We start from the raw sequence: 20,314 nt of genomic DNA on the forward strand, positions 1-20,314 counted from the left end.
GAGCTCTGTCAAGAGGTGAGAATTGATGGCGCCTTTGGGCTCTGTTTCAACATTTCACTCAAACATGATAGTTACAGTATACATGGATTTGACTGGAAAAGATATAGTGTTACGTTGTGATAATAAAGGGATAAAACTCGTTAACATAATTGCCATTAAACCATCTGCGATCTGTTAATTTATTTTGACTTTCTCCCTTAACAAACCTGACACTTAACCTGGTCAGATTTAAACATTTGTACTACCGAATTTCGAGTGCAAATATAAAAATAATTTTCTTCAAAATATAACACCCTCAAGCATTTTCAGAATGTGCATTCTTCTGTAAAATACAACTGCTTAAGCTACAGAAGCAAACACCGCTGGGTTTCATCTGTATGTTCAAAAATATCAGCTAATTGCATTTCTTGTCCAAAGCATGTGTTTTCACTTGAGATTTCTGCGAAGCGTAAAAGAGCCAAGAATTTGACAGCAAGAGATCTGCATTGTCAGAAGACAGAGAAGTACATTCTCTCTGAAAATGGGAAATCCAATAATCATACAGATAGAAAGCATTTATTACCCCATTCTTGCAATAGTTGGTGTTCCAGGTAAGTGGGTTAACCTTAATTAATTATTATTATGGTCACCTTTTAAGTGAATTACAAACCCTTCTGTGGTTGAGATGCTCAGTTCTATTTTGTATGACATGATATTAATTTATATTATCAAGGAAACACTGTCGACTCTCCATTTCTCTCTCATGTTGCCAATTGAGTCATTTGAATTGCAAGACAACTTATGCAGGAGCTTGAAAGAATCTGTGTTTAAATGCCTTTGTAGGGATATATTTGCATTAATGAAACGGTGGCTTCTGTGTGTTTAAACTGTAAGATTTTCCAAGAACTCTGATTGCCTATCCATTGAAAGAGTGATAATTAACAACAAAGGTACGCATTTGCAGAAAACAATGATCGACCTGTATCAATAATTATGCTCTTGTGGTGAACACAGGAGGGGAAAAAACACAGTCCTGCTGTAAGTATTCTTCCAGCACAGAAATGAGCTCTGAAAGCTCATTTTCTTTAATTTCATTCTTACGATATCTAATTCTACAATATGACAGGACGCCTGCTACAACATTTTGTCCATAAATCCATTATCAATGTGTGAATAACTATCTTAAGTCTAAGTCACGAGATTTGCTGAAACTCAATTTGTTCAGTTATCAAACTTATGCATTTCTTAATTCTTCTTTTTTGCAAGAATAATTAATGAACATACCTGGCCCGTCCCAAAACTGTGTGCCAACAAATAACTCATCATCCTGCCTTGGAAATACTTCCATGTCACTGGATCAATATCCTGAAACTCACTGGCTGGTGCCATTTCGATCTACCGACACCAAATGAATTTTAGCACTCCAAGAAGGCAAAATTTAAAGGAATTTAGATATGGGCAAGAATGCTGACACAGGCAGCAATTCCCATATGTGCTTTTCAATAAATATGCAAACAATCAGTTATTAAATGCTGTAAGAAAGGGCGACTCATAACTATTCAATGATTTGAGAAACAGTGTCTTTGATAACTTTAAAAAAATCTCTGACTACTGCAATGATTTCTGTGACACTAATCTATGCCAAACCATTTCAACTGGCTATCGACACCAAAAACTGTGATGTCGAACAACGTTATACCTAAGGGCAAGGTGGGGATAAAATGGCCTGTCAGTTACATTTCTTGTATGCTAAATTTGTAACAATAAACATTTAATTGCGGAGAAAGAGTATTTGAGTCTGCTATTGATGCTGTATATCGTCCAGTGTATTAATTTAAAATGCATCAGTAAATAGCTTCATGCGCGTTTTATTTTTTTTCTTTTCTGTCATGATTTCATAACAAGAATTTCCGACTTTTTCATTGAATATTAATTTTTTCAACATACGAAGAGATGATGATCCCTACCAGATAAACAATTGATATTAATAGGTAGAAAAATTGATTTCCTGACTTAAATGAACCCTTGTGAGAGAATGATGAGTTATGAATGTTATATAATATATTATAGAGTATGGCTACCTTCAGAATGATTTATCCATTAAAAGTAATAGTTTTGTGATTAAAAATGGAAATGCTATATATAAATTAAAATGTTTCTTCAAGTTTTCTAATTTTTTTACGAAACTGCACAGAATAAGTATGACATAAAATGGTTCACAAAGTCACTGGTATTATCGATTTGTCTTATAATATTGGTTAAAAGGGAAGGAAATCATAGTTATACTTTATATTTCACTGGGTGTTGAAAAGTTCCTTGAATATATTCTAAATATTTTTGAATTCTGTGCACATAATTTATCTCAGAGGACTAACAATAACGGCAGAAGAATGCTAAAATGAGATTTTAAAGACTGTTCAATGAAGCAAGAAACAGAAGCCCGTTCTTTCAGAAAAAGAGGACTATCTCGAATGAGCATAAGTGGTCTGGTGCCCTTCAGTGCATTGTACAAATTCTCTGAGAGAAAAAAATCCGAAGTCTCAGGGGTGATGTCAGCCTTGCAATTTCAAAACCAACTTGCTATCTAGATGAGTCATCATTAGCTTTCAGGTATCAGAGTGGAACATCAGACAGACATAATCAACAGGAGATGTCAACCATTCCATCCTCCGAACCTGCTACATTTTTGAATGATCTTGACAGGTGTGATTCCTGTTTGAATTCCACAATCCTAAAAATAACTGAAATTATTTGATCTACTTACTTATCATCTGCAAGTTACATTCAATGAGCTCCTTTGCGTTCATTTAGAACTTCCCTTTACAATGCTCTACAGGCCCTTCAGCCATCGATGAGCTGACCTGTGGAAGCAATCCGAAGCCTTTCTATCTTACACTATTCCATTTTCATCCATATGTCTATCCAATGAGCATTTAATTCCCGTAAATTTGGCGATTCTGATGCTGGTGCAGGCAGTGCGCTCCACGCCCTTACTATTCTTTGACTACAGAAACTACCTCTGTTATCCTGTCCTCTATCTATCACCCTTCAAATTAAAGCTATGTCATTTCGTGCTCGGCACTCGAAGAGGAGAGCTCGAAATACACATAACCACCGAAAAGACAGCATTCCTGTTCTAGCGTAATGACATCAATGCTATAATATCCTGTCTTCCATTACTTAAGTCCTTGATGTGCTCAGTACAAATTTGACATCCCAGCATAGATTTCAACAGGACCACCCTTGTCATATCCACCAATTCGATAAATACCAACTTCTGTATTAACTCTGTTTTTGGCCAGCTAGCCAATCTGCTATGAATGTAATTATGTTATCACTTATAACACAGACTTTTATTTTTAGCAAGAGAGTTTCTTGTTGCAGCTTATCAAATATATCATGTAAAATCCAATTCCTTGAGCTCGTGAATACAATTGAATGCATGAGTTTAAAACACCCATGCCAATAACATTTAAGCAGTGTTATTAATCTGTTAGCATTAAGGGAAATTAACGACAGTGCAGAGCCTTGAGTGAGAGCAACATTTCACGAAAGATACCAGAAACGTGCAATCTCCGATTCTATGGAAGTATTGTAACTTATAATCATTGCAATTTTGCGAAGTACGTTGGTAATCAATCTTTAATCTCAACTTCTAATTCTCATTTATCTCTGGCACCAAAAAATACTGAAGACCCTTCTGCAGCTCCTGTGTCTTTACATATATCTGTACTCTTACCATTGATAGCTCCTATGCAATCTCTCTTCATAACTAATATTTTTCTGCCAATAAAAATATCCCAGTAAACCTCATCTGCGGCATTCCAGTGGAATCCTATCATCCTATAAGGCGGGCTGCAGAAATCTTGGAAAGCATTTTATTCTTGACTCATCAGGTATATTGCCAGAATGTGCAGAGAACTTTAGAATTTTTAAGTTTGTTGAGTCCAAACACTATCAAGTGAAAATCTAGTTTAATATTTCAGCGTTGTTAGTGTATACTTGATATATTTTCATTATGGTATTGATGTTGAATAATGTCAATGTTTGACCAGCATAATTCTTCAAATGGATAGCTTAAGTGCATTCAGTCCAATGCGAGCTGCACATGCTTTTTCATTCAAAGTAAATATCGATTGATATTTTTTTCTTTGTACAATCGGAGTTAACACATAGTTCTGTACTTGTTTGCAGCTAACATTGTAACAATTGTGATTCTTTCCCGTGGACATTGCAACCTCTCCAAATGCATCACCCAGTACTTAGTTGCCATGGCAGTGGCGGATTTATCTGTAATGGTATTCAACATCATATTGTATGAGATTAAGGATTCGTATTTTCCATATTCGTTCTTTAACTACACACCAATTTGCTGCCTGAACATTGCCCTGATTATGGCGTCAATTGATTGTTCTGTCTGGTTAACTGTCGCATTCACCTTCGATCGATTTGTGGCGATTTGTTGTCAAAAGCTGCGAATCACGTACTGTACCATTAAAACAACAACTGTGGTCATAGCAGTAGTTTGCTCTCTGAGCAGTTTACAGTCTGTTCCGGCCTATTTTGCAGTTGAACCCCGGGAAATTATTGACAATCTACCATGGTCCTGCTCTGTCAAAGCGAGCTTCTATACATTACCCATAAGGATGGCATATTGGTGGCTGGACACGATTTTAACTCCATTTGTCCCATTTGTTTTGGTAATATTGTTTAATGCAGTGACCATCAAGCATATTCTGCAAGCTAATAGAGTCCGACGTGCTCTCCGAGGTAAATCTGGTGGTCAGAATTGCAATGATCCAGAAATGGAAACCCGCAGAAAGTCAATGATTATATTGCTGGCTATATCTGGCAACTTCGTAATTTTATGGATTGTAACAATGGTATCTTATGTATCTGTACAATTTACAGATGAAAAATTACTGGTGGCAGATTACAACGACCCATTTACTATTCTTGAACAATCTGGATATATACTTAGAACTTTGAGTTGTTGCACAAATACGTTTATCTACGCTGTTTCCCAGCGTAAATTCAAAGAAGAGCTTAAGAGTATGCTTAAATGTCCTTTGGCTGCAACGCCATTTTCACTTCACAGAAATCAGATGATAAAAATAAGTCATAATCTTAACAAACTCTGATGATATCAAATCGCACTTCATTATACACTGGCACCAGATTTCTGTTGGTGTGAAGTATTGACAAGACCAGTTGATAAGTGCTCTAAAAATGCTTATTCTCTTGCTTTCACCTGTGTTGTATTTTGGCTTTAAGTAAAATACAATTCTTTCCCCAAGACATTCCCAGAAAAACTATCAGAAATGTTTTGTTAACATAGGTCAGACACAGAAATGTACATCTTTTTCATTGTTCATACGCATTTGAATTAAATGTGGAATGTTGCGACATGTTCTTTTTTTCTCAGTTATAACGTTGTTATTTCAAGCCTAAATGGGTTACTCCAGTGTATCTCCCAGATGGTATGCTGCTTCCAATTCAGAGACAAGCTTCAGCATTGAATTGTCAGTATAATCCCTGGATCTACTGGCATTCATTGAAAAAAATTAAATCTGGAATTTAAATAGCAAATACCATATTGATGCTGATAATTTGTGTAAAGCCACAGTAAACAAATTGTGATAACGATGCATTATGAGAAATTCTGCTTCCACTAACTTGGCCTACCTGAGGGTGGTGACTTACATATCAATTAACACATACTGTCAATAGTTTAAAAAGTAAATTCTTGAAGAGAAAACAGATATTCTGCAGATATAATTACAATGAAACAGCAACACATCAACCAAAACCTTTTCTTTCCTTTTCATTATAATTGACTATGCAGGATATGTTAAATTCTCAGGCAAAAAATAAATCACTTGTTGATTTGATTAACATCATTTGAGAGGAGACCTTTTCGTCATGTAGTCGTGCCCCTACTGCTGAGTCAGTAGAATCGAATTAAATTTACACCTAGTCCAATGACATACAATGTCATGTCTGACCAGGTTGCCAACAAAATGTGTTCACTATCGTTAAAAAGTCACATGCCTCTTTGGTCACCAGCTTCTTTATATCTTGTTCATTGAAAGATTAATTAAGGAGGAAATGTAAAGGCAATTCCGGGGGTTTAGTGGTATACATGCTTCACCAATTTATCAGTATAAAACATCTTGAGGCGACAGACATTATGTTCCTGTAAACATACTTGGGTAACTGTTAAAACTAAACAGTTAGATCATTCCCGACTTCCGAAATCATTTCAGAGCTAGGGATATTTTCAAATGGCTTCACCCGCTGGGTTATCATTTATTGGACATATCAACCTGTCGTGTCAATTTCCAATGAGTCAACTATGATGGGACTTCAACATTGACCCAATGCCCAACTCCCGGAACGTAAGACGCTGAAAATATTCAGGCTTTCAGAAGTGTGCATCGGAACATTTCAACAGATAATTAGAAGTGGATTCTTAGGTCGCTCAGTGAGTCAAACCTTCTTATCGATTTATTAAGTAAAATGTTGCCATGTAGTGAAAATCCCCATGTCGGATTTATCACAGATACGTGTCTAATCTTTAAATTGGAGATGTTAATGAGTGATAGATTTGAAGTTGACGATTGCTGTAAAATCAAATTTCATGTTATGTCGAGACTCCATGCATTATAAGACGTTTTCTGCTGTAATATTACATGTATCTACTTCTGATGAGTCATTACAGTTTCTACCTGTACCGGCGTCCTGAACATACAAAATAATTAAGATAAATTTTCTTTTATTTTGCTAATCTAATCTTACCAGTTCCTCTGAACAACCGAAGACTTTGATCAGCTCCAGTTTTATACTTTTGAATTAATACAAACCTACATAATGAACTCCTTAGAATTTAAGATTTGACATCTATTTATCTTCAGTACACTATTTCCAATGTGTCAGTGTTCAAGTGTATGGAACACTGATTATAATATAATGCTGTGATATGTGGTCTGAAGAATTATTTCAATAAGTGAGCTATAACTTCTGCCACTTTGTTTTTATCCATCCATATGTCAACACTTTTGGTTACATGTACAGAAATGTTGCAGTGCAATGAATACCAGGAATAGTATGGAAAGATTCATGAGAGTTCCACTGCAATAGATGATTCAGATAAAATTAAAGATCTACTTTCTAATAACTCGAGCAACGATGTCATCCATTGTTGACTTTATCAACAACAAGATGTTTGTCTGTAACACTGGGTTGGAACTTTGTTGATAGTGAAGCTATTGCACACACACAAGATGTTGCGTGTATGGAATAAGTTGCCAGAGCAAGTGGTAGATGCTTGTAAATTGCAATACTTAAAAGGCATCTGAATGGGTATATGAATAAGAATGGTTTAGAACGATATGAACCAAGTGCTCGCAAACACAACTTCATGATGTCGGGATATCTAGGCGGCATGGACGGGTTAGACTGAAGGGTTGATATGCATTTCTCTGTTTGGTAAGACGAATTAGTAGATACGATGAAGAACAAGTCGGTATTGGCATCTACTGGATTCGGAGCAATCAAAGGGCCGAAATAATAATGCAAGGCGTTCCTGACTGTGTTGCAGTTCACTTGTTAGCGAAGTTCCAGGCTTCAAATTTGATGAACGGACTTGAATTTCGACAGTTGGTAATGGGGCTTAATATTTGCATTTATTAGCCGGATTTATGGTCAAGATTTTTATGGTAACAGTAATAAAAAATGTGCATGTCACAAATGACAACACTCTTCTTTCAGCAATGTGCTCCCTGTCGCTATTTAACAGTTAGATTGGTCTATTGGCATTGCTCCAATGGGAAAGTGAAATTGAGATACTCAGCACCTGGAAATCCCTCAATCTGATAGCATTCTTAGGAGATATCTTGGGCCTTTCAGGATTCAGAAGTCTAATCTGATTTTTGTGATAGCGTTGCGATGTTTGAAGACTGATAGAACACTAATAGAATTGCAAAATGTTTACAGTGTGAATGAAACACGTTATGGGAGGATACAGAGCTCATAAACCTCCGGTTAACAATGTTTGAACAAGTGTCGCAGCAATGGCTTATGTGCACTTGGTCAGGCAAATTGCTGATTCTTGAACATAAGTAGAGAGCAATGGTTCAAAGAATGCAATCAACACCATGCCAGCAGGCAGAACCGTTTCAAAACCTTTACTATAGTTTAAATAAACAATACCTCCCGTTCTGTTCTCATCAATATATTTTAGTTACTTTCGCAGAAAACCCTTAACTTTGTGATACACGATTTGCATCACAGCAGGTCATGCTGACTATGCTTAATCATTCCTTGCCTCTTCAAAAACATGTAAACCATTTTCAGAATCATTTCTAACAACTTACCCAGCACCGAAGTCAAACGCACAGATTTATAGCTCACAGGCTTCATCTCACTACCCTTCTTTAACAAACGCATAACATTAGCCACACTGCTGTCATTTGGCATCTTAACCATATTTATGAATGATACAAATACCTCTGAAAAGAATGCCACCACGTTACTCTATCATCCCACAAAGTCTTGGGATACAGAGGGTTTGATCCCAGAAATCTATCCATCTTTTTATTTGATAAGACTGCCGTGTTCTCTAGCTTACATGTCTTTCTTCACAGTAAACACTAGGACAAAATATTCATTTAACATTTCTCCTGTCTCTCGAATCTCAACACAAAGTCGACCTCATTGATTTTTTAAGAGGCCCTACTTTCTCTCTGGCTCTTGTCTCGCTCTTATGTATTTGTGGAATCTGTTTGTATTATCCTTACTGGTATTTGCCAAGGCTACCGAGTATCCAGGCGTTGCATACTCAAGCTGTCACAAAGAATGCTCTGACTCTCTTTAGGAATTCCTCAGGATTCATTTAAACTTAGTTGAGGTGTAAACAGAACTGGCCATTCAATGTTGCGTGTTTCAGATGGTTTCGAAATGATAGCGAAAGATAATAAGGATGAGTAGCAAAGGCATTTTTGATTAAAGACTCCTCCACCTTGCGAAGATATTTCTGAAAAATTGCCCAGTGACAACAAACTGTTTGAAATTACACCTAAGAAACAAATGATAATCTCGATGGGGTTTACGATAGACCTCCGAATATTCAAGGTGATTTGAGGAAGAAAGACGTGGAGAAATCTTAGATATGTTTCAGAATATCAATGTTGTAATAGTCTGTGATTTTGTTTTTCAGAACAATGTCTGGGACAACCATATTATTTGGGATTTGAGTGGTGAAGAATTTGTTAAATGTGTTTAAGAACATTTTCTTTATCAATCTGTAAATACTCCTATAAAAACAAACAAATCTTGCACTTTTATTGTTTAATAAGACAGGGCAGGTGACTGAACTGATGGTAGGAGAAGAGTTTTGGGTCAAATGATCATGGCCTTATTTCTGTTTTTTAAAAAATGTAAAAAATACCCAACGAGTGGCCTGGCTTAGACATCTCGTTATGGCTTCCTCAGAACATTCTCGTCTAGCTCAGTAGTTTGGCACACTTGCATTCTACACTGTCTGTTTCGAAGAGAAATAAAGTCTCAAACTTCCACCTCGCACCTGAATTATTCTTTTCCAGTGTTTAAACCTAATCAGGATCTAGCCTTTCAGTTTCTTGGGATCTTGGAACATTGCAAATCGGACAGGACCTTTATCATGCAGTCTCCCAAGTTAGGCTCACTCAAGCCAATCATGCCTGATCTCGTACCTCAACTCCATTTACTTACACCATCCTCGGATCTATTAAGGCCTTCAATATCTACAAATATTTGATCTCTGCTTTGAACGCACTCAATGACTTTCTTCAATGAATTCCAAAGTTTCTGATTGAAGAAATACCACCTCATCTCCGTCTTCAGTGTTTTCCCTTTTAATTCGAGACACTTGTCCCTTATTGTTCATTCCACAACTCTCTCCCACCAAATCTGAGGGTCTCTCCTTGCGCATCCTCAATACACTGAGAGCTGTGTGAATTATATTCCCAGATACACAATATAGCAGCATTAGTTTCTCCTTACTGACAATATCAAGTCAACTTAAAAGCATGTTTGGTTTGTTTATCGAATATATTGTGATTATAACTGACAACCTGTCCTGAGACTTCTCACATCGATCCGACATTTAAGAAGGCACAATAACAACTCTTCTTTCTCAGACGGCTCGGAAAGGTTAGCATATCCATGAGCACCCTCACCAACATTGAAAGATGTATTATTGAAAACACGAAGGCTGAGTTCATAAAGGTCAGGAATGGCAACTGCTTTGCCTAGGACCAGAAGAGATTACAAACATTTGTGTGTACAGCCCAGATAATCATGGAGGCGAACCTTCCATCAATCTCCTCCTTTTTCATGCCTCGTAGCTGTGGAAAGGCTGCCAACATGATCGAAAAGCAATTGTACGAACTTGTACAAGCTGTTCCATCAGACAGAAAGTACAGACGCTTGAAATCACACAGTGGAAGGTTCAGGATAACTTCATCCCGCCATTTTTTTACACCAATGCAAAGAATCCTGAATGTGAAAAAATGCTGATCTTGCTAATGCTTGTCTTGCCTAGTCTACGCTCTCTGCGCTTCAACCTGACTTAGTCTACTTTTTTCACCGTATGATCTGTAAATCCTTGCTTAATCTGCCCTGCCAACATTGTTTATAAACAAAGCTTTTAACTAATTTTAGGTGCACGTGACAATCAATCATCAACCAGTGTCACCAAGTTCCAGTGTTATCATGGATCCCAGAATGAATTATTGACTCTATTATATATGTGCTAAAACGGTGAAAATATGGTGAGGAAATTGGTAGTTTTCAAATTGAAACAGCTTGAGAATTTCATTTTTTTCCCGTCTCTGTAGAATTCATCCTCTCTCCTCCTACAGTTCTTTTCAGTTATTTGGGAATTTGTTCCTTTTCTGCTGCTGGCATTATCGCCACATTCACGCTCGCAAACACCAAGGAAGAAAATAACATGTTTTCACGTACGCCTCCGCTTCTGACGCTGGACAATGACTTTGAGACATCCTGGTTCTCAACTGACTGATGGAGTACTGGCTCGTCTGAAAACTATTCCCAATAAACTATTTTAATCTATTTTCAAAGTTTGGGGATATTAATATCCTGATGAAACAAAGCTTTGATCTTACATCTGCTCAGTTTTAGCAGCTCCCGCACTCACCCGGATACCTGAGTCAGAGCGGAACTGAACTCGCATGTGAACTGGAATTCTTTGATGAAACAGCCTTGATTTTTGAATGGGTCAAGAATGCAATAGCAGCTAACATTTTCATCCAACACAATCTAAAGCTTGAATTTCTGTGATAACTTTCCTTTCATAGAAGCAATATTCATAGACTTTTAAAACCATGATAACTTATAACTAAGATAAAAAAAAATTGTTTATGTGTTATCTCACGAATCCCTTGAATAATCGCCATAAACTTGATCTCATTGAGTTTTGTGTCTCCATGGACAAAGCAAGGAAAGACCATCCGCCGTACAAGTTAGTGCGCATTTTTCTTGCCCAGATTGATTCCTTTCATACTTCTATCTTCCATCGCAACCCTATTTTGTGATACAACGACTGTGAGTATAGGAACATTTGTGATGTTGAGGCAAATTTGTGTACCACAGAGCGAACCTCCTGTGCCAGAGAATTATGTTGAGTTGAGGAACAATTGTGATGGTGAGGTATGTTAGGGAGCACTGATGGCTGTTCAGAACATGTTAAGGACAGGAAGAAAAATGTTTTCCTGTCGTTGTGCATTTGTCTTTTTTTGGCAATAAGCTGAACAGTCATTTAACAAAGTGCGATTTGCTGGGTTTGGTGGACTGATTCTTGCTGACAGAACAGGCAAGTGTTCTTGCGACATCTTCACAAAACTTTTCACAATATATGATGTCTGAGTGTTTGCAGCGATAAGTACATTTCATCACCCGTCTCGTCCCCCATTTTCGACATGCAATTTTGAGGGCCACATGATATGTATTAGAGATGCTGACATTGGCCAGCATCAGATTGAATCAGCTATTGAGTTCATGAAAGAGCAATGACAGTCTGTAGCTGCCCAATATAGTTCCTTATGTTTGCCCTCGAAGTATCAGATCATGGAAATCCTGCTGGGTATTGCAACATAAAGGCGAGATTTCTTCGCCCCCTCAGAAGTATTACTGGAATCCATGATACCAGTCTCCGTAGACTTTTCCGACGTTGTCACGCAGGCTGGAGCAAACATAGCTATCGAGAGCAGTGCTCTCCACTCAGGAAGAATCGCAAGTTTCTTCCCTGGTCCATATTCGTACTGTTCATCATATCCTTTTTCACACCTTACACTTCTATTTCTGCTACAGGAGACGCGTGGCAGCAAGTCTGATACACTTACATATGCATGTTACTTCTTTCCGACTTTCCTTTACTCATCCCAATCTGTGACAAAATTTATCCTGCCTGCCCATTCGGTGACCTAAACACACTTACCACTCGGAATAGGCCTTGCTGACGACTTTCATCGAACATAATAGCTTGCCTTTATTATTCCACGAACAAATTAGCCAAAAATGGTTCTGAAGGAGTCAAGGTGAGTGATGTGCTGACTTTCATTCAAATCCTGAATCTATTTCCACAAGAATGCTTACTCTGACAGTCTGAGTAGGTTTTGCACTGACATAAAAGGCTGACATTGTCTTACTGTGCCAGATTCCTTGTGTAAATATTATTCCCTTTGTTTGGATTCAGGTTTGCTGTCCGTTAAGGGATTCATCCTTGTTTTGTTTTTGCCATGAATTGATATGGTAAAGCTATAGTAATATGAATATGTTTCCCTGATTGACGGGACAATGCTCTTAAAGGCAAGAGAAAACAAGTCAAAACGAAACTTTTGTGAGGATCTACTCAGGGTAAGAGTTATAGAGTGCGATCACAGCAAATGAAGACTGCAGCAATACAGTCTGGCCCAGTGCTTGAGCCGTACACATTCCATTGTGCACAAAATGTAATTGCTGCAGTATCATACTCACAGTTGATTGTGTCCTTCAATGTGAAATGACTGAAGGCCAGAAATAATTAGTACTCGTTGACGGTTCAGAGAGGCTAGTGCATCGAGGCATGCCAATGTTTGTACATGTGGGATGCATATGGCTGACGGTAGCACATCATGCTGATAGACAGGGTCCTGGCTCATCTGAAAGCTTTGATCAACAAATATTTTTCATCCATAGTCAAAGGGCGATGATCTTCTTATCCTGATGAAACAAGAGGCTCTTAGATGTCTGTTCCGAGTTTCAAGTCTGGAAATCTTTCCTATTTCATTTGATTGGCATTCACTGTTCTCACACTCGCCAACAAACCTCAGTCAGTGCAGAACTGAGCTTGCACGTGATCTTCAAGTCTTTCATCAAGCAGTCATCAACGTTCATGACGCCAGGAACACATTAGGAGCGAATATTGTCTCTTGTTGTTACGTTTCTGACTAACTCTTGTTGTCTGATTAACTCACATGCTGAAATGCATGCTGATCGACTTTCAGATTCTAGACGACATTGTCCCATATTCCTATCATTTTGAAGTAGCGCCCACTTTTGATTTTGCACAAGCATTACTTCTACTCGACATTAACCTGAAGCTAAAAATGCACAATTACTTTGCTTACTGATCAAACATTAAAAAAGCAATGGTTATCAAGAAATTTGTATGTTCTTTCCTACCATAACTTAAGAGAGGGGAAACTGGACAGCTCCAGGTAAATACACGGAGTAAAACTTAATGTTCAACGTTTATTTTGGAGCTAAGTATGTGGACGAAAGAAGACAAACTGTTGTAAAATAAGATTCAGGAAGTCACATTAATGAACAAATGGATAATATAAACTACTAACCCAGAGAAATGTATTGAAGTCATTAAGTCATTTTTCCTTTGATGAAATGAAAATATTTAATCACCTTCTACAAACTGAATAATTCAAATTTAGACTGAATATATACATTTGGGAACTCGAGAACGTAAAGATCCAACCAGCTCAAGTTATGATTTTGCAATTTACATACAAACTATATTAACCATATCTTTGATAGCAAAAAATTAATATAGCTCTTGTCCTATTCATTTCTGACGTCTGATATTCTGTCCACACTGGATATTTCATGACAAAAGTATCAAACTTAAGCGATGGTTAGATCGAGTATTTTTTTTTCAATTAACTTGGTTCCTTGTTAACTATCCTCTAATTTATAACTGCAAAGTTCTTTTCATTAGCACAACTTTCCTTTGATTGCTCCCAAACCAACTGCCAGAATAAAACATTGAAGAACTGTACAAATTCAATTTTTCCTGTCGATCAGCCTGAGTGCTCAAACAATCAAAGTTGACACTCGTGTAGCAACAAATGAATCACCAGTGTTAAAGAAATGTTTGAGTAATTCCTATGTAATGTTGTAACTTACTTAGGATCTCAGCATTCTAAAATAAGTTAAATTTAAATTTTCTGTTTTAAATAATTAAGGTTAAATGCAAATCTATCTCAAACAGTGTAACTGCAAATAAGGCAGGCAGGGTTATACTGAGTTCAGGGACGGAGTAAACTCACCAATGGACTTTGTTCAACAAGTATGAGGCTATTTATTCCCTGTGTAGATGAGGAATAGGGCTGTGGTGAAGATGATCCAGCTGACCACGGTACCACGGCTAAGGAGGCCATTCAAGGGGTGGGGGGGGCAGCAAACGTACAAGTGGCAGTGAGAGGGAAAGGCATGATTAGTGGGATAGATTATATCCTTTGCACGCTAAATCAGGATTTAAATTTTGTTGCCTGCTCGGTGCCAGGGTGCAGAAACATCTCTGACTGGCTTGAAAAGATATTGAGTCGGTGAGGGAGGATCCAGTAGATGTGGCCCATGTTGGTTTAAACAGCATAGTCAAGGCTGGGGGTTATCAGGCACCAGGCATGAAGTTAAGGAATAGGTCCTCAAGGCTCAAATCTCCGTATTATCAGCCAAGCCACGTGCAAACTGGTTTCAGGATAAGAAAGTGAAGGAAGTAAACACTTGGCTAAGAGACTGGTGTGGGAAACATAGGTTCCATTGCATGGGGCATGACATCAGTTTTGGAACAGGAGGTATGTATACTGATGGGACGGCCATCACCTGAATCGGTCTGGAAGAAGGGTTCTCTTGAAACGGATAAGTAAGGGTGTCACTATAAACTAGCGAGTCGGGGGTGGGGGATGGGAACGGGAAAAAGACAGGAAGCATGTCGTTAATTAAAAAGGTAAGCAACAGGTAAGCACGTGCTCAGACGTGTTTAAGTGCAGAGCAGACTCTGACAGAAGTAAAATGGAAGGATAACTTAGGAAATATTATGAGAGATGTTGGAAATCATGAGCGTATGAAAACTAGCATAAGAGCACTTTACCTGAATGGTCATAGCATTTGTAACAAGCTTGATGAGTTAACGGCAAGAATCATCATGAAAAAAATATGACTTAACAGCCATTACAGAGACATGGTTGCAGGGTGGTTACGATTGGGAGTTAAATATCCAGGTGTGTCAGACGATTTGCAAGGACAAGCAGGAAGGGAAGGGAGGTGCTGTACATCTACTTTTCAAGGGCAATAAAAGGACTGTGCTGTGAGAGGGTATAGGTTCTATGGAGAAAAAAAGGTTAAATCAATTTGTGTGGAAAATAGAAATTCGAAGAAGAAAATGTCACTCATATTCATTGCTAAATGGTTCTAGTTCAAAAGCATGGAGGCACTAGAGTTGGTGCAGAAGAGGTTCACTAGATTGGTTCCGGAGTTAAGCGGTTTGGCTTATGAGAAGAAACTGAGTAGACTTGAATTATATTCATTGGAATTTAGAAGAAGGAAGGATGATCTTATAGAAACACATAAATTATGAAAGAAATAGAAAAGATAGACATAGAGAGGACGTTTCCACTGCCAGGTAAAACTAGGACATGAGTGTATAGCCTCAAAATTACAGGTAGCAGATTTACGGCTGTTAGTAGAAGGAGAGGAGAGAAGGAGAGATGAAGGGAGGACTACTGGGAAGAGTGAGTTTTCCCACATGAAAAGGGACTTACCTGGGGAGTCGGGCCTCCATTTGCCGAGAGGTGCGAGGGAAGAGCGAAGGACTTCTGGGGAGTCATATATTTGTGTGGTTGTGTTGTTGCGTTACCCGAAACACTACACGGGTAGTGTCTCACACGCATCCTCCTCCTGTAACCAAAAGAAAAAAAGGACCTGTTCGCCAGATTGGTAAGGTAACGAGTTCTTTTTATTCCTTATTTTTTCAACAGTCTCTTTGGGAATTTAGAATAGTGGGAAAGCAGGTTAGGGCAGTTGAGTGTTCCTCCTGCAGAATGTGGGAGGTAAGGGTTGCCACTAGTGTCCGTGCTGACTAATCTGTGAGAAGTGCACCCAACTCCAGCTCCTCGAAAACCGTGTTGGGGAACTGGAGCTGGAGCTGGTTGAACCTTGGATCATTCGGGAGGCAGAGGGCGTTATTGAGAGGAGTTTCAGGGCGGTAGTCACTCCTAACGTACAAGAAAAAGGCAAAAGGTTTACAGTCAGGGGACGGAAAGGGAACCGCAGGCAGTGCAGGATCCCCTGTGGCCATCTCCCTCAACAATAAGTATACCGTTTTGGATACTGTTGGGGGGACGACTTACCAGGGGAAAGCAGTGAGGTACAGGACTCTGGCACAGAGTCTGTCCCTGCTGCTCAGAAGGGAAAGGGGAAGAGGAGCAGAGCAGTAGTCACTGGGGACTGCATTGTTAGAGGGACAGATAGGAGGTTCTGTGGGGAAGAGAAAGACTCACGGTTGGTGTGTTGCCTTCCAGGTGCCAGGGTTCATGATGTCTCTGATCGTGTTTTTGGTATCCTTAAGGGGGAGGGGGAGCAGCCCCAAGTCGTGGTCCACATAGGCACCAAAGACATATGTAGGAAGAGAGATGTGGAGTTAAGGCAGAATTTCAGAGAACTAGGATGGAAGTTTAGAGCTAGGATGAACAGAGTTGTTGTCTCTGGTTTGTTGCTCGTGCCACGTGCTAGTGAGGCAAGGAATAGGGAGAGAGAGGTGTTGAACACGTGGCTACGTGGATGGTGCAGGACGGAGGGTTTCGGATCCTTGGATAATTGGCGCTCTTTCTGGGGTAGGTGGGACCTCTACATGCAGGATGGTCTTCATCTGAACCAGAGGGGTACCAATATCCTGGGGGGAAATTCGCTAAAGCTATTAGAGCGGGTTTAAACTAATCCAACAGGGGGATGGGAACTAAAATTGTAGTTCAAGTATAGAAAAGGTTGAGAGTAGGGAGGTCCAAATTCAAGTTTCAGGTACACAAGATGGCACCGGCAAACAAGAAGTTGGTTTAAAGTGTGTCTACTTCAATATCAGGAGCTACCAGAATAAGGTGGTTGAACTTGCAGCATGGGTTGGTACCTGGGACTTCGATGTTGTGGTCATTTTGGAGACATGGTTAGAGCAGGGACAGAAAGGGTTGTTGCAGGTTCCAGGATTTAGATGTTTCAGTAAGAACAGAGGAGATTGTAAAAGAGGGAGAGGTGTGGCATTGTTGGTCAAGGACAGTATTACAGTTGCAGAAAGGATGTTTGAGACTCGTCAACTGAGGTAGTATGGGCTGAAGTTAGAAACACGAAAAGAGAGGTCACCCTGTTGGGAGTTTTCTATCGGCCTCCGAATAGTTTCAGAGATGTAGAGGAAAGGATAGCAAAGATGATTCTCGCCAGGAGTGAGAGAGACAGAGTAGTTGTCATGGGGGACTTCAACTTTCCACTAGGAACACTATAGTACAAGTAATATAGATGTGCCAGTTCGTGTCCAGTGTGTGCAGGAGGGTTTCCTGACACAGTATGTAGACAGGCAACAAGGGGCGAAGCCACATTAGATTTGGCACTGGGTAATGAGCCCGGCCAGGTTTTAGACTTGGAAGTAAATCAGCACTTTGGTGATAACGATCACAATTCTGTTATGTTTACTTTCGTGATAGAAAGGGATTGGTGTATACCACTGGGCAAGTGTTACAGCTGGGGGAAAGGCAATTACGATGCCATTAATCAAGATGTAGGAAGCATAGGATGGGGAAGGAAACTGCAGGGGATAAGAACATTAGAAATGTGGAGCTTACTCAAGGAAAAGCTACGTGTGTCCTAGATAAGTATGTACCTGTCAGGCAGAGAGGAAGTTGGAGAGCACGGAAGCTGTGGTTTACGAAGGAATTGGAATCTCTGGGCAAGAGGAAGAAGAAGGCTTATGTTCGGATGAGATGTGAAGGCTCAGTTCGGGCGCTTGATGGTTACAAGGTAGCCAGGAAAGACCTAAAGAGAGAGCTCAGAAGAGCCAGGAGGAGACAGGAGAAGCTGTTAGCGGATAGGATCAGCGTAAACCCTAAGGCTTTCTATAGGCACTTAAGGAATAAAAGAATGTAAAGAGTAAGATTAGCGCCAATCAAGGATAGTAGTGGGAAGTTGTGTGTGGAGTCAGGGGAGATAGGGGAAGCACCAAATGAATAGTTTTCAACAGTTTTCACTCCAGAAAATGACAATGTTGTCGAGGAGAATACTGAGATACAGGCTACTAGACAAGGTGTGATTGATTTTCACAAGGAAGAGGTATTAGAAATCCTGCAGAGTGTTAAAATAGGTAAGTCCCCTGGGCCGGATGGGATTTATCTTAGGATCCTCTGGGAAGCCAGGGAGGAGATTGCCGAGCCTTTGGCATTGATCTTTAAATCGTCATTGTCTACAGGAATAGTGCCAGAAGACTGGAGGATAGCAAATGTGGTTCCCCTATTCAAGAAAGGGAGTAGAGACAATCCTGGTAATTATAGACCAGTAAGCCTTACTTCAGTTGTTGGTAAAGTGTTGGAAAATGTTATAAGAGATAGGATTTATGATAATCTAGAAAATAATAATTTGATTAGTGATAGTCAGCACGGTTTTGTGAAGGGTAGGTCGTGCCTCACAAACCTTATTGAGTTCTTTGAGAAGGTGACCAAACAGGTAGATTAGAGTAAACTAGTTGATGTGTTGTATATGGATTTCAGCAAGGCGTTCGATAAGGCTCCCCAGAGAAGGCTATTGTACAAAATGCGGAGGAGTGGATTTGTGTGAGATGTAGCAGTTTGGATCAGTAACTGGCTTGCTGAAAGAAGACAAAGGGTGGTAGTTGATGGGAAATGTTCATCCTGGAGTCTAATTACTAGTGGTGTACCGCAAGGTTCGGTGTTGGGTCCACTGCTGCGCGTCATTTTTATCAGCGAATTGGATGAGGGTGTAGAAGGGTGGGTTAGTAAATTTGCAGACGACACTAAGACATTATAAGAAGGATGTGGAAGCTTTGGAAAGTGTGCAGAGGAGATTTACTAGAATATTGCCTGGTATGGAGGGAAGGTCTTACGCGGAAAGGCTGAGGGACTTGAGGCTGTTTTCGTTTGAGAGAAGAAGGTTGCGTGGTGATTTAATAGAGACATATAAGATAATCAGAGGGTTAGATCGGGTGGACATGGATAAGCTTTTTCCAAGAATGGTGACGGCGAGCACGAAGGGGCATAGCTTTAAATTGAGTGGTGATAGATATAGGACAGATGTCAGAGGTAGTATCTTTACTCAGAGAGTAGTAAGGGTATGGAATGCTTTGCCTGCAACGGTAGTAGATTCAACAACTTTAAGTGCATTAACTCCTCATTAAACAAGCATATGGACGTACATGGAATAGTATAGGTTAGATGGGCTTCAGATTGGTAATGACAGGTCGGCGAAACATCGAGGGCCGAAGGGCCTGTACTGCGATGTAATGTTCTATGTTCTATGAACATCTTAACCCAGATCTTTGTAATTTATTTGGAAATCCCAGCCCAGCAAAATACTTGGCGCTACTTCTGTAAATGTTTTTTTAAAATTAAGACAGTGTTTTTGTTTATTTATAATGGACGAATTAGAGTTATAGTGAGAGAGCAGATAAGTTCCGGTGGGCCCACGAAAGATCAGTCAAGTTCCTATTGAATGGCGGAGAAAGCTCGAAGGGCCAGATGGCCTACTCATGGTCCTGGTTCTTCTCTTGTCACGTTAATTTTTTGAGCCAGTTATGACAAACAGAGCTTGCAAAATGCCCCAAGTATTCCACTTTTCGGAAGCATTGCTTACATTAACTTGTGGAGAAAACCAGATACCGTTTAATGCAACATTGTCGAGGAAGAGGGCATGCATTGAACTATTTGCTTCATCTGCATCTCTTTCCGTTTTCAATCTCTTCCCATAGTACGAAGAATGTGTAAAACGTTTAGAAGATATCACTGCAGAT

At 39.4% G+C, this 20,314-nt stretch overlaps 1 protein-coding gene across 1 annotated transcript; it reads left to right on the plus strand.

Annotated features, from left to right (window-relative positions):
* The first annotated feature begins 520 nt into the window (after nt 1–520).
* On the plus strand, nt 521–5,120 carry LOC148140686 (putative G protein-coupled receptor 139). Its single transcript, XM_087978997.1, has 2 exons — nt 521–590; nt 4,174–5,120. The coding sequence occupies exons 1-2, from the start codon at nt 521–523 to the stop codon at nt 5,118–5,120; spliced, it is 1,017 nt and encodes a 338-aa protein (XP_087835123.1).
* The last annotated feature ends 15,194 nt before the right edge of the window (nt 5,121–20,314 follow it).

This window comes from Chiloscyllium plagiosum, unplaced genomic scaffold (genome assembly GCF_037043375.1).
Source record: "Chiloscyllium plagiosum isolate Xiang-an unplaced genomic scaffold, Cpla_swu_hap1 HiC_scaffold_35, whole genome shotgun sequence".
In the NCBI taxonomy this organism is placed as follows: domain Eukaryota; kingdom Metazoa; phylum Chordata; class Chondrichthyes; order Orectolobiformes; family Hemiscylliidae; genus Chiloscyllium; species Chiloscyllium plagiosum.